We start from the raw sequence: 12,651 nt of genomic DNA, 5'->3' as shown, positions 1-12,651 counted from the left end.
CAATAACGAGAACAGAACAAATGAGCCATCCTTTCTCCACAGGGTGCTGGGCACTATGCCACTGAGTTACAACCCACATGTGAAAGCAAATTCTAAATATTCAGAATGTTGATGCTGAGTGCAGGTAAATTTCATGAGCGCTGTTTGCACAGTTTTGCATTTTTGTAAGCTTGGGGGTCATTTCTAATACAATTTGAACTGAAGAAAAATGTTAGTAAGGGGAAAAAATAACATTCAAAATTGTGCTTTAAAAAGAAGAGGCCACACACACACCCCCAAAAAAACCCCACAAAACTAGGGCTCATGTCAACAACTTGAAGCAAGACTATGGGGTGGGAGTAGAATTGCAATATATTTGACAGTTGTGCTGACAACGTGCAGGACCAGTCGTGAGCAGTTGAGCACACCTGTGCACAAGAACTATGAAGGGGCTTACATAGGTGGCAATCAGTTCTCTAGCAGTCACATCAGAGCAAAGAAACTGAAAAGTAATGTAAATGCATTTTAATTGGTTAATATAAAAGTTGATATACTTGTAAGTTTTCATACTGAGTCTTCACATCCTACTGAATATGTTACTTCACAGCGCATCTCAATTCAGAAGCTACAGTTTCATAGGAAAATACCTGACTGGCATTTTATCTCATAAAATAAACTTTTCAAAGCAAATTCAGAAAATGAAGCTTCTTCAGAGTTTGTTTTCCCAGTCAGTGAGATACCTCAGTGGATAAAAGCATTGTTGCCAAGCCTGATCAATTGAGTTTGTTCTACAGGACCTCCACAGTCAAAGTAGAGAAGTATTTCCCACACTTTCTCCTATGACAGCCACAAGTGGGCCTCAATACACAAAATAAATAAATGAATGTATTCTTACAAATATTTTAAAGAGGGACTGGAGAAATGGCTCAGTGATTGAGAGCACTTCCGGCTCTTCCCAAGGGCCTGAATCTGGAGCCCGGCATGCACATCAGGTGGCTCACATTCAATCACTTGTAACTCCAGCTCCAGAGAATCCAACAACCTGTTTTGACCTCCAAGTGTACACATATGCCTTAAACTCAACAAAGATACATATGTAAACATAAAAATAAACCTTTTAAAATATTTCAAGGATTTTTTTTTCAAAATTGCAAATATACACTTCAATGAAGAATTCTTTACTCAACCATATAAGGCATGCAGCAAGCAGGATTCTACATCACTGGTGGCCAGTCACACTATGTGACTGCTCAGTTTTAGAGAGAAATGAAATAATTCCCTTCTATAAAAGAGGACCGATTGGTAAGACTCAGTGAGTTTCTCTGCTGCCAGCAGTGTTTTTAAAGTAAAGCTGTAACAGAAGCAGTACCCTGGTAGATTCCGACAGTCCACACCACCTTCCAGAGTCTTTCCACCTTGGTTGCTGTACTTGAGCTTTCCTGGACACTGCGCAGCCAAAGACTGCTTTCAGATGGAGCAGAGCAATCAAGTTCTGGCTCTCAGACACTTCAACATCCATAGTAAAGGGAACAGTTTGGGTACAAGCACAAATCCTTAGGTTCCTAAGTGGGACTTTAAACACAAGAGAACTTGCCCTGGGATTTATGAAAGGAAATGCACCGAACAGAGAGAGGTATTAAAAAAAAAAGGTGTAAAAGATTAATTTAGTCACCACCAAGCAACAGTAAAGATTCGCCAATCAATAATTCTGTGCCAAGCAACCTGATCAGGGATTTGGCGAGAATCCCTTTGGCTAATCTCAATAAGGGCCTTCTCAAAGACATCCTGATTTAAGCCATTCTCATCTAAATTAAGGCTTTAGCAATCCTTTGCCTAATACCAAGCACAAATTACACACGTGAATAAAATTCAGCCAGTCAGCAAAAAATAAAGACCACTTGAAAAGATGACAGTGTGAATGAATACAGTTCCAAGGAAACGAAGTTTCCAAAAAACACCATTTAAAAAGCGCTTTGCACAAATGTTTCTTACTTTGTTTAGCCAGACTTTTCAACTGACCAGTGTGGCTAACAGTCAAAATGAATCCCTGTAACAACAAACCCTGATAATGGTATTTTCCCCTGGAGACGTGTTAATGGGTTCTTTAAAACTGGTGAATCCTGTGCTGCGAACTCACTAATGCCTGAGGTTTCTCACACCACTGGGAAGTGAGGCTGAGTGTGAACAATGGTTTTTGACACCCTGACCCATTACGTCCCACCTAATATATAAAACTCAATTTCCCTACCCCTCACCCCTTCTCTTCTTACCCTGCTTTATGTAGCTGTTTCCACAAGACAGCTTATCCGGGATCACAGAAACCGCCTGCCTACTGTGTGGAGGGTAAAATAATCTAAAAGTTCACGTATATGAACATCAGCTATTTTCCACTTAACACTTAACATCTTTTCCTCCACCTCAGCCAAAAAGTTTTAAGCAGGATGTATACAAAGATTTTCTTGAACTGTTCCACCAGGAGGATTTTTCCTCATTAGATTTCTTCTACCCAAAGACATATTTACACATTCTGTAGAAATGAATACATTCTAAGCTGGGGTTTTACTCACAAAGTTCTCAGGTAATCCCTATTTAATCAAACGCAATCTCTGACGTTAGCTCAACATGCAGAAAGCCACGGTGGTTTTTAAAAACGAGCAGGCACTAAGAAATAAACTACACCAGAAACACACATTCCAGCCCGACGGCTCAAGCCCTAATTCGTGAAAGAGGGTAAACAAAGTCCCAGTCTCCCTCGGCGACAGAGGTTCTTGCGGTGAGGCTAGGTGCAGAGTACGCCGCAGTACGCGGTCCACACCCGCTTCTTCCAGCGCCCTGAACTCCCCGCCAACCACCAGGGACCCCGGGCACTTCACCAGGGCAAGCAAAGATGTTAACAGGGGTGACCTCTGGTGCAGAGCAACCCGAGGGATTCTGACCCCGGGAAAGTACTCCTGAAAGGCTTTTCCGATGTGTCGGCGGGTACTTTCCCTAAAGGCTCATCGTTCGTGGGAGCAGAAAAGCCCGGCTCCCTAGTTTGCCAGACTTGGGCAACCGGCTGGGAGGCGGAGGAGGGCGCAGGGCGTCCCGCTGTCCCGGCGGCGTCTCCCCGGCATCTCGGCCGCTCGCCAGGGTTGGAGCCGCATCCCCGCTGCCAGGTCCACCTGGACAACCAAGGCTGCGCGCCGGCTGCCAGGTGCGAGCCCGAAGCCGAGGCCCCGCGACCGCTGCGGGGACCAGGGACAGCGCGCCGGCCGCCCCCATCTAAAGCGCCGCGGAGCCGCAAGGCGCACGGCCGAGGCGCGCACCGTCCCGAGGGAGGGAGGGCGCGCGGTGCGGTGTCCCTGAGGATGCGGCGGCGCCGCCGGCGGGTAGGGGGCTGGGGCGGCCCCGCAGCCCCGACGCCTTTCATTTGGCCTCTGCGGCGACGGAGGCAGCCCGACCTCAGAGCTAAGCTCTGCGCCAAGCTGAGGCGCGCGGGCGGGGGGCTGGGGCCGGCCACCCGCAGCAGCGCCGAACCTCGCGCCGCGCCCCCGCCCGCGGACCCACACCCGCCCGCAGGCCGCGCTCCCCGGCGGCCGGAGGACATGCCACTCCTGCGCTCGCCTGGTCCTCACCTCGATATAGCCAGCCAGAGCCGCGGCGGGCGCTGTAAGCCCAAGCAGCAGCAGGACAAGAAGCTTGCCGGTGGCCGCAGCGGCCGCGGTCCCAGTGGCCGCCATCCCTCTCCGGGTAGCTGTGGCGCTGGTGGCGCTGGATTCTCCCGCTCTCACGCGCGATCAGACCAGAGCGCTTTCCGCACCGCGACCCAGAAACATCTGAAGCCCGTTCGCCGCCGCCCCGGGGGTTTTACACCAACCGGAACTGACTTCACAAAACCACGCCCCTCTTCAGCAGGGTCCAATACAAATCCGCATAACTGGCCTAAGATGCCGCCCTTTGCCCAGCCCAGGTCCAATCAGGGCATGGACGCGCCCGCTCCCCTCCCCGCCCAGAGCGCGCCCCCGCATGGCCCCGCCCCCATCAGCGGCCAGCCCCGCCCCCGCTCCGGACCCGAGGCCGGGGGGAGCACGAGTGTTCCCGGGGCGGGTTGTGGGTTGCTGCTCCTAGGGCAGAAGGCTCCTGTGCGATTTTCGTCCGTGTGGCTCTGCTTCATCCGCCCTCAGCCTCGGGATTCGAGCAAACCCCACTCCCCCACCTCGGCGGGGTATTTTCCATATTCCTTTGGGTACCGCCCTCTTTGGGGGGTTCTGGAAATGTTTTAATTAAAAACAGGATGAATTGTTGGGAGTCCAGGACGGTTTACAGAGGACCATCCCCGAGGCCCGGGAGAATGAGAGCCAGCGTTCTGATCTCCCTAGCGCTTCACGGGGTGTGCTCTTCCTCCAGACCGCTGCGCCCTTGCTTCGCCCCTGAACAGCGCAGTGTCTGCACGCTGTTGACCTCTGCTCCTTAGGTCCTTTCCCAGCTCCTTCTGCCTCGCCGCAGCCCCTGCCGCACAGAGGGGCCTTCCACCGAGGCCAGGGGCGCCGGGACCACTGAGACACAAGCCCCCCCCCCCTCTTCTCATGTATCAGGATAGGCTTCTGGCATCGTTTTTCTTCAGTTTGAGATCTCTAAAGCAAAAGACCCGCTTTCTCTCTCTTTTCATGCTTCTCAGCATCTCGGCTCCTGGGAAAGCGGCCTGCTGCCCCATTTCACAACTGGCACCTTGTCCTCCCCATCACGAGGGCTCTGCTGGCTTTGTTTCCTTTCCGTAGCGGGTGATTTATGTACCACCCTCTGCAGAGACCTGGACTCATTTCTTTAGCTTCATCCAAATAGAGAACCGGGTTCCTGAGAGAGAGTGTCCATGGTGGGCCGAGCAGGACAGTAAGGACCCTGTATTTTACAGATGCATTCTGCAACTACGTGCCAACGTGAGCAGTCCCGCTGTGGTGAAACTGGCTCTGCCTCATTCTCCAAAGATGCCAGGCACCTTTCCATTGCACAGCCCTTCCTGCTCCTACTCTATCCCCGCGGTCCTCCATTATCCACCTACAGGAAACATCGTCATTCTTTCATGCAGATGTCTTTTCACCCACCTCAAAATGCTGAGAGGGCTGTATGTATCCCACCTCCTTGAGCTAGGTCTCTATGTCTCACATCACTGACAAGACTTGTGTGTTGTGCCCAGTGCCTCTCCAGATGGGGACATCATCCAATAAGTGTTGTGTTATTCAATCCAGCGGCCATAGATCTGGCTTGAGTTTAATGCTGAATTTGCTGTCGCTCTCATTTATACATTGAACAAATGTCGTGACATTTGTCAATGAAGCCTTTGGAAGGTAACTAGGTTTAGCTGAGGTCATGGATGGGGGGCGTTTCATGATGGGATTAGTAGCCCTTAGAAGAGATAAGGGCACTGAAGAGCTTGCCCACCCCTTTTGGGATCCTCCCCCTCTTTCCTCTGTCTCTCTGTCCTTTACGAAGACATAGTTAATGGCATCCAATGTGTGGGAGAGAAAATGAAATATAGGAAATGATTTATGGGTCTTCAGCTTAAAACAAGTTGGTCCTGAAAAAAAACTTTATTTATATTTTAAGTTCTAAATACTAAAAAGTGTTCATGAAAAGTGATTGATACATTCACCAATATTCTGGACTCTAAAATGTTTGTATTAAGTGATGCTGTTGGAGTGTACTTGGTCTTGAAGCTCTCATATGATAAATTGTTGTCCCAAATTATATTTGTGTCAATGACCAAAGTTTAAGAGTGCCAGATCTTATTTTTTTATTATCTTTTGTGCACAAAAGTAAAAGGCTCTAAGATAAACTTTTTATGCTATTTTCATAAGAGACAGACTTTCTCTTAAAACAGTATCCTCCGAGTACATTTAAGACATGTGCATTTCTTTGTTTGGAAAAAGAAAAGCCCAGGGGTCATGGTTCTACTTCTAACTCTATCAGGATTCTTCATTCATCTGTCATGCATGTATCCAACATATAGAGAGAATGCAGACTGTCCATGACTGCTGCTCCCAAATGAAACTGTTTTCCAGAATCAACTAAGATCTTTATTACAAAGAACTCAAACTTCCGTGGGCCACAGGTGGTGGCACATACTCGGGAGGCAGAGGCAGGTAGATTTCTGTGAGTTCAAGGACAGCCTGATCTACAGAGTGAGTTCCAGGACAGTCATGGCCGTTACACAGAGAAACCCTATCTTGAACTCCCACCTCACCCCCCCCCAAAAAAGAACCCAAACCTCAGAAATTCTGACTCTCTAAGGCTAAGATGATCTAAGGGAATCAAAATATGCATATATTTATAAAGCTTCCTAGGAAATTAATTCACTAGTGTTTTATTTACTCTAGCTCTGGTAACCGAACACAGGACTCCGAGCACACCAGGCACGCTTCTTTTTTGCAGATACTCTGTCTTCAGCTACAGCCTCCAAACCACTAGTCCTCCTAAGTAAGGATCAGCACTCAGCTAGACCAGTAGAGGATGAGGGTTGCTTGTAACCTCCTCCTGCTGTTTTCCCATGATTCAACTGTGTGATTTCTGGCCAGTGATTCTAGACTTGAAATAATCCATAAGTGTCCAGTTTCTACACTTTATCATCTGCTAAGAATTTAAAGGAAAATCACATTCTCTGTTCAGCTGTTAATGCTGGGATCCATACTAAGTTTTATAAGCTTTCCCCTGCTTTTAGTGTTGCTTGGGCTTTTGGCTCATGGATTTTATTTCTGTTTGTCTCTAAGAAATGTAAGAGTGAGAGGAATTTAAGAATTTTAAAAAATGGATTGATAAGTGAAAAAAAGAGAAAAGAAAAGAATTGGTGCTCCAAAGTATGGGTTTCTCAATTCTTGGATATGGTGGACAGGAATAACACAACAACGCCCCACAACATTGTTGTTTGTTGCAGTTCAGGCTGGCCTCAGACTTGGGACAGTCCTGTTTCTGTTTCCCAAGTGCTGTGATTTTGCAGGCCTGTACTACCAACCTCGGAAAAATAATTTTAATTGGAAACAAACTTGCGGATTTTTTTTTTTAGCTTTCTAAATTAGAACATTAAATTACCATACATAACTTGAACATAGGGGGCGTCACTTGTCCTTGCAGTTATTCGGAAGGCTGAGGCAAGGCATCCGTTGGCTCTGCAACTGCAGGAAGGGCACCTCAAGCAACATAGAGACCCTATTTCTTTGGGAAAGCATTTTCTATGACTAAGCTATAGCTATGTTGCCACCACGGTTTTTATTATAGAGCAGCTAACAACAAAAAGGGTAAGAAAAATTTACTTTCTGATAATCCCTTGCATGCCCTTGTTGTTTCATTACAAATCATGCTTGTGGATGTTCCTAATGGAATAGTCCTGTTTAACTGCTGCTGGGGCCATTGCAGCAAGGGAAGGAAATGTAGATGAGTAATAATATTCCTTGGCTAATGCTGGTAGCCTTCACACATCTGCTTCTCGCTGCATGTTGTCCTCTTCCTGATTTCTTTGGCTGATTCAGTATTTAAGACTTGGTTCATATATTGTTTCCTTTGGGGTAATTTGGTCATTGTCATTTTCCTTGCTGAATTTAGAACACCTTAGTGTCTCTCCAAAGACATACACCTACCCCTGCTACACCATTTGTTGATACCACACACTCTTGAAGGGAGCTACCTTCAGAGTCTAGCATAGGGATTATTCTCAATGAGCATTCAAAGAATATTTGCTAGGTCAGAGGCATAGCTAGTGGCACAGCGTGTGCTTAGCATGGATGAGATCCTAGGTTCCATTCCCATAAAACTGGTGAATTGATGTCTAACTTACTGAGCTTTAAAATCTGGCAGAGAGAAGAAAAATTAAGCACGCATAAGTATTGTGCCGGGTGGGGAGTCATAACCAACCTAAGAGGAAAACTGAAGTTTCTTAAGATGAGAGTGTGAAGGAGGAGGAAGTTAGTCACACCTGTGCTGAGGACCTCAGCCAGAGAGTGTAAAAGAGAGGGTACAAGAGATTTCCTGGGCATGTACAGTGAGCATGCACACAGGTTGTACAAAAGCCATGTCAGGGAAGAACAAGAAGCATGGAAGAAACAATGCAAGCCAAGTGTGGCCCTGGGAAGCCAGGGAATGTGTCAGGGAGTATATGAGCATTTCGTTGTATTGGAGAGGAGAGTTTTTAATACATAGTGAAGACAGGAGAGTTGATTTGTTTACCCAAGAAAGTATAGATAAGAATGCCAGCCTGGTCTACAGAGTGAGTTCCAGGACAGTCAGGGCTACACAGAGAAACCCTGTCTCAACAAACAAGCAAACAAACAAACAAAAAATACAAAACAAAAATAACGCAATAAGAGCTTTATTTTAGATTCATTTGTTTATGTATTTCATATATACTGGTGCTTTGTCTGCATGCACACCAGCACACCAGGAAAAGGCCTCAGATCCCCTTAAAGACAGTTGTGAGCTGCCATGTGGGTGCTGGGAGTTGAACTCCGGAAGAACAACCAGTGTTCTAAACCTCTGAGCCATCTCTCCAGCTCCCCCAGAGCTGGCCTTTTTAAGCCAGAACGAATGTGACAGCTTCATAAGGAATCAAGTAGAGGCTGTAACTCCGGGGAAGGAATAAGGACATAGAAATATGATAGAGACGCACTGGGACTGGATGGAGACAAGGACAAAAGGAAACTCTTGTCCAGTTGCTGCCTGAGAAACCATGGTATACAGTGGAGGTAAAGAAGGGGGAATAAACAGAACTTCAAATGTCCAAACAGAGCAGCTAGGAAAATGTGCTGCTGCTGATGTCATTGGCAGAAATAGAAAAAGTGTGATTATGATATGGGAGGCAGATGATGTGACATCCCAGGGACGGTGCCCATACAAGAAGCCTTAAGTACTTGGAGGACGATGCCCAGAGGGATGTTGGAGTCGGGGTTAGAATTTGAGGAGTTACCTACACAAAGTTCATCACTTCAATCCATAAGAGCTAATAGGCAATGTAACAAGAGGAGCAGAAAAAAAGATCAGAAAGATGTTATTTTTCTAGCCAATCAATGTCAGGCAGGGTAGCAGAGAATAGAAAACTAGACAAAATCAAGTAGGATGAAGACGGGAACAGGACTGCTGACCTTGGAGACGTGATCACTGGTCAGTCATTTCTTTGTAAAGAGAAAAGCTACTTGTAGGAGATGTAAGTGGCTGTTCAGTGAGAAGCGCTAACAAGTAGAGCCATCTCTTAGAGATGCTCCCTGCTTGGTTTTTGATTTGTCAAAAAGACACTCGGATAAATCCCTCAGTGGGCATGTGAAAATCTATCAACGCCTTGCCTTTCTTTTCTCTCACATTTGAATACGGCTTTGTGATCTCCTGTAAAATCACACTTCTAATAATAAACAGAGAAACCTCTATAGTGATGACTCAGAGCTTTGTACACTGACGGTATCACAGCCAATGAGGTTTCTCCCAGGAGTGATTACTGCTAATTAAAAACGTGACTCGGGAGGTGTTCGAAAGTTATCTAGCCAGCCTATCTTTCTCTCCAGCTTAGAAGGCTTCAGTGTTCGCTCTGCCACTAGGCCCAGTAGGTGGAATTACTTCTCGGGGAAACAATGGAGCTACTTGAAGTAGAACAGGTTTGGTCTTAGCAGGTTTGGCCTTATGTGAGTCACAGCTTTACCACAGGAGTGGATAATTAGGATGTGACGATTTTAATTTACAAAGCCTGTCTTCTAATTCCTGCTGTTCTAAACTAGAACAAGGATTTGTCAAACCAGACAAATAGCAAGTGCTCTTTATCAGGGTATAGCCCCAAATTTGAGGCCCAAGAGTAAACATGTGACTATTGTTTGTTTTCAACGATAACATTGCTGGCACTAATTAGAGTCGAAATATATCCTAGATATGTAGGTATGTCTAAGATCAAATGCCTGAAGATAAATAACACTTAAAACATGCAATGAATGTGCTGTTTTGTTCCACTAAGATGCTGGCTTGCAGGCTTGAAGCAAACGATTTGGTTTGGTTTGGGTTGGGTTTTAAGGCATCTTGGACAAGATTGCTAGGGCTCTCACTGATGCTTTAGAAAAAAGACTGGGGCAAAAGGGCAGCCTCGAAGCTTAGTGTTTGTGAGCTCTACAGAAAAACTGCCTCCAGCTGCTAGTGATGGGGGGGGGGGTGGTCCATGTGGGTAAGCCAGCCTGACTGGCTTCTTTCATCTGATGCTGCTCCCAAGTCCCCTTGAAAGAAGGTGAGCTTGTACTTTACTTGCTTTGTTCTACCTCCGTGTTGTGATTGTTTTTCTCAGCTGTCCATAATAACGTCATTTTCTTAGGGTTCTTTTTTTGATCTAATTCTAAGAATTAGAATGATCTTCAGCCTCCAGTGCAGAAATGTAAAATGCTGATGAAAATCTCGAAGGCAGGAGCTGCCTCCACCGTAAATTGGTATCAATGGTCATCTCTATATGACACTTGAAGGCCCTCACTTTGAGATACCCAAATCAAAGAATTTGAAAGTGATTGATTGAAAGCGTCACCCCAGCCCCTGGCATTCATCCTTGGGGTGCCAATGGAGCACAAAGCTCCATCTCGAGGCCCCTCCCCCAGGAGTTGCCTTGGTCTGGACTCCACCTCCAGAAAAGCCTGTCAAGCACTGACCCATCCCCAGGGAGGGTCAGGACCACTCCCACAGGCTCTTTAGGCTGCCGAGAAAAAGAATGCGTGGTTTGGGGTTTTGCGTGGTCCCCCCTCCCCTTTATTCTTTCCCCCACCACGCTTTCCCAGCCACCCAGGAGCACTGCAGTAAACGTGGGCATCGATTCGGTCTAATTTGGTCTGATTGGAATTACTTGCGTCGGTGGAGAGGCTCGTCTTAAGAATATTCCTAACTGAAAGCATTAGGCCATCTTTCAATCGGGTGCAGAAATCCCTTCTACAATATCCATAATGAAGCTGGGCTCAGAGGTGAACACTGGGAATCTTGTCAGAAGGGAGACCGGGAGATGAGAATCACTTGACCCCAGAAGTCCAAGACTCTCCTGGGTAATGTCTTGAGACCCCAGTCTCTAAAGAAAAACAAGGAAGCTACAACATATGTAATGAAAAGGTGAAAAAACCCACAGTTCTACTGAAATATGTCTCTTATTTTGAGATAGGGTCTCATTTGGCCTTAATTGGCTAAAACTGATTATGTAGCTGAGAATGACCTTGAACTTTTTATCTTCCTGTCTCCGCATTATCTCAGGGCTGGCACCACAGGTTTGTGCTACCATACCTGGTTTATGTAGTGCTGAGGCCTGAACCAAGGGTTTTGTGGGTGTTAGGCACGTCTTCTATCAAGTATTCTACATGCCCAGCCTCCAAATTTTTGTCTTTCTATTGAGCAGATGTTCCTCATACCTCCGAAGGCGCTGTCATTCTCCACGTGCCCCTCACTCTCAGAGCCTTTCCTTTGTATATAAATATGACCCCTTCTTTAACTATTTTGACCATGACGATGTCTCCAGATACTCTGGTTATCCTTATACCTCTACGTACTTTCTAACCTTCTAATCATGACCTTAAAATGTGGAATTTAAAAAGTACAAAGTCATCTGTATAGGCATCGACACGGGACATGAAGCAGTGTGTCAACACGCGGACGAAGGAGAAGAAGAACCCCAAGGGACAAAGATTTTACCATTTAATTTTGACAGCTATAGAAAACCATTAAATGGCTGTCAGATGTGCAGTTTAGAAAGATCATTCTGTGCTAAAGAACAGATTAGAGAGATTGCACAAGAGATTGCTGTAACCTAGAGACCACGTAATAGGAATCTGAAGCAGGGTGGAGACAGGAATGACAGGAGTTAGAAGCTGCCCTTAGTCTGTGTCTTCGGGGATGCAGAAGAAATGCAAGGGCTAAGTGTTCAGGTGAGCTGAGAGCTGTGTGATGCATAGTGGGACAGCAGATGAACTTTAGATTCAGGTCAGTTCAGAACCCCTGTCCCTGCTCTGTCATTCCTGGCTGTATGTATCTCAATCAAGGTTGGCATTCTTTCTCCCCCCCACCCACACTGAGACAGGGTTTCCCTGTGCAGCCTTAGCTGTCCTGAAACTCACTTTGTAGACCAGGCTGCCCTGGAACTCACAGAGCTCTTCCTGTCTCTGCTTCTGCCTCCCAAGTGATGTTTGTTTTTAGAAACTAGAATGATATCACCTTTTATATATATATATATATATATATATATATATATATATATATATATTTATTTATTTATTTACTATGTATACAATATTTTGTCTGAAGACCAGAAGAGGGCACCAGACCTCATTACAGATGGTTGTGAGCCACCATGTGGTTGCAGGGAATTGAACTCAGGACCTTTGGAAGAGCAGGCAATGCTCTTAACCGCTGAGCCATCTCTCCAGCCCCATGATATCACCTTTTAAGCAAGGGTTTCTTTCATAAACATTACACATGATGATGGAGAAAGTGCTTATGCTGTTGTGTGTAACTACCCTAACCAAGCAACTACCATCTTGGGGAATTCTGCTAAGTCAGTTTGCAAAAGAATTATCTAGCTGCCTTTGTTGAATGTTTACATCCCCTCCTGGAGGGTGGAAAGGGTCAGGCGACCCTCCCTTGAATATCTAGCAACTCCCTACCTCCTGTTTATTCAGCTCTGCCTTAATTGCACACGGCCTTGCAGAGGAGTTA

The 12,651-nt window shown here is 46.1% G+C and overlaps 1 protein-coding gene across 4 annotated transcripts in view; it reads right to left on the bottom strand.

The window, feature by feature from the left end:
* Aplp2 (amyloid beta precursor like protein 2) overlaps positions 1 to 3,797 on the bottom strand; it is a 65,917-nt gene extending 62,120 nt beyond the window's left edge. For 2 of the 4 annotated variants that reach the window (XM_085689773.2, XM_085689774.2), the window contains exon 1: positions 3,594 to 3,797. In XM_085689773.2, the coding sequence (XP_085545899.2) occupies positions 3,594 to 3,698 (105 nt within the window). In that variant the 5' untranslated portion in view covers positions 3,699 to 3,797. The remainder of the gene's footprint in view (positions 1 to 3,593) is intronic. The other 2 variants (XM_085689771.2, XM_085689772.2) reach the window with 1 other exon arrangement.
* Between the last annotated feature and the right edge of the window lie 8,854 nt (positions 3,798 to 12,651).

This window comes from Myodes glareolus, chromosome 4 (assembly GCF_982192425.1).
Source record: "Myodes glareolus chromosome 4, mMyoGla1.1, whole genome shotgun sequence".
NCBI classification, from domain to species: domain Eukaryota; kingdom Metazoa; phylum Chordata; class Mammalia; order Rodentia; family Cricetidae; genus Myodes; species Myodes glareolus.
The sequence above is the reverse complement of the archived record's forward strand: the minus strand, read 5'-3'. Positions and strand labels throughout refer to the sequence as shown.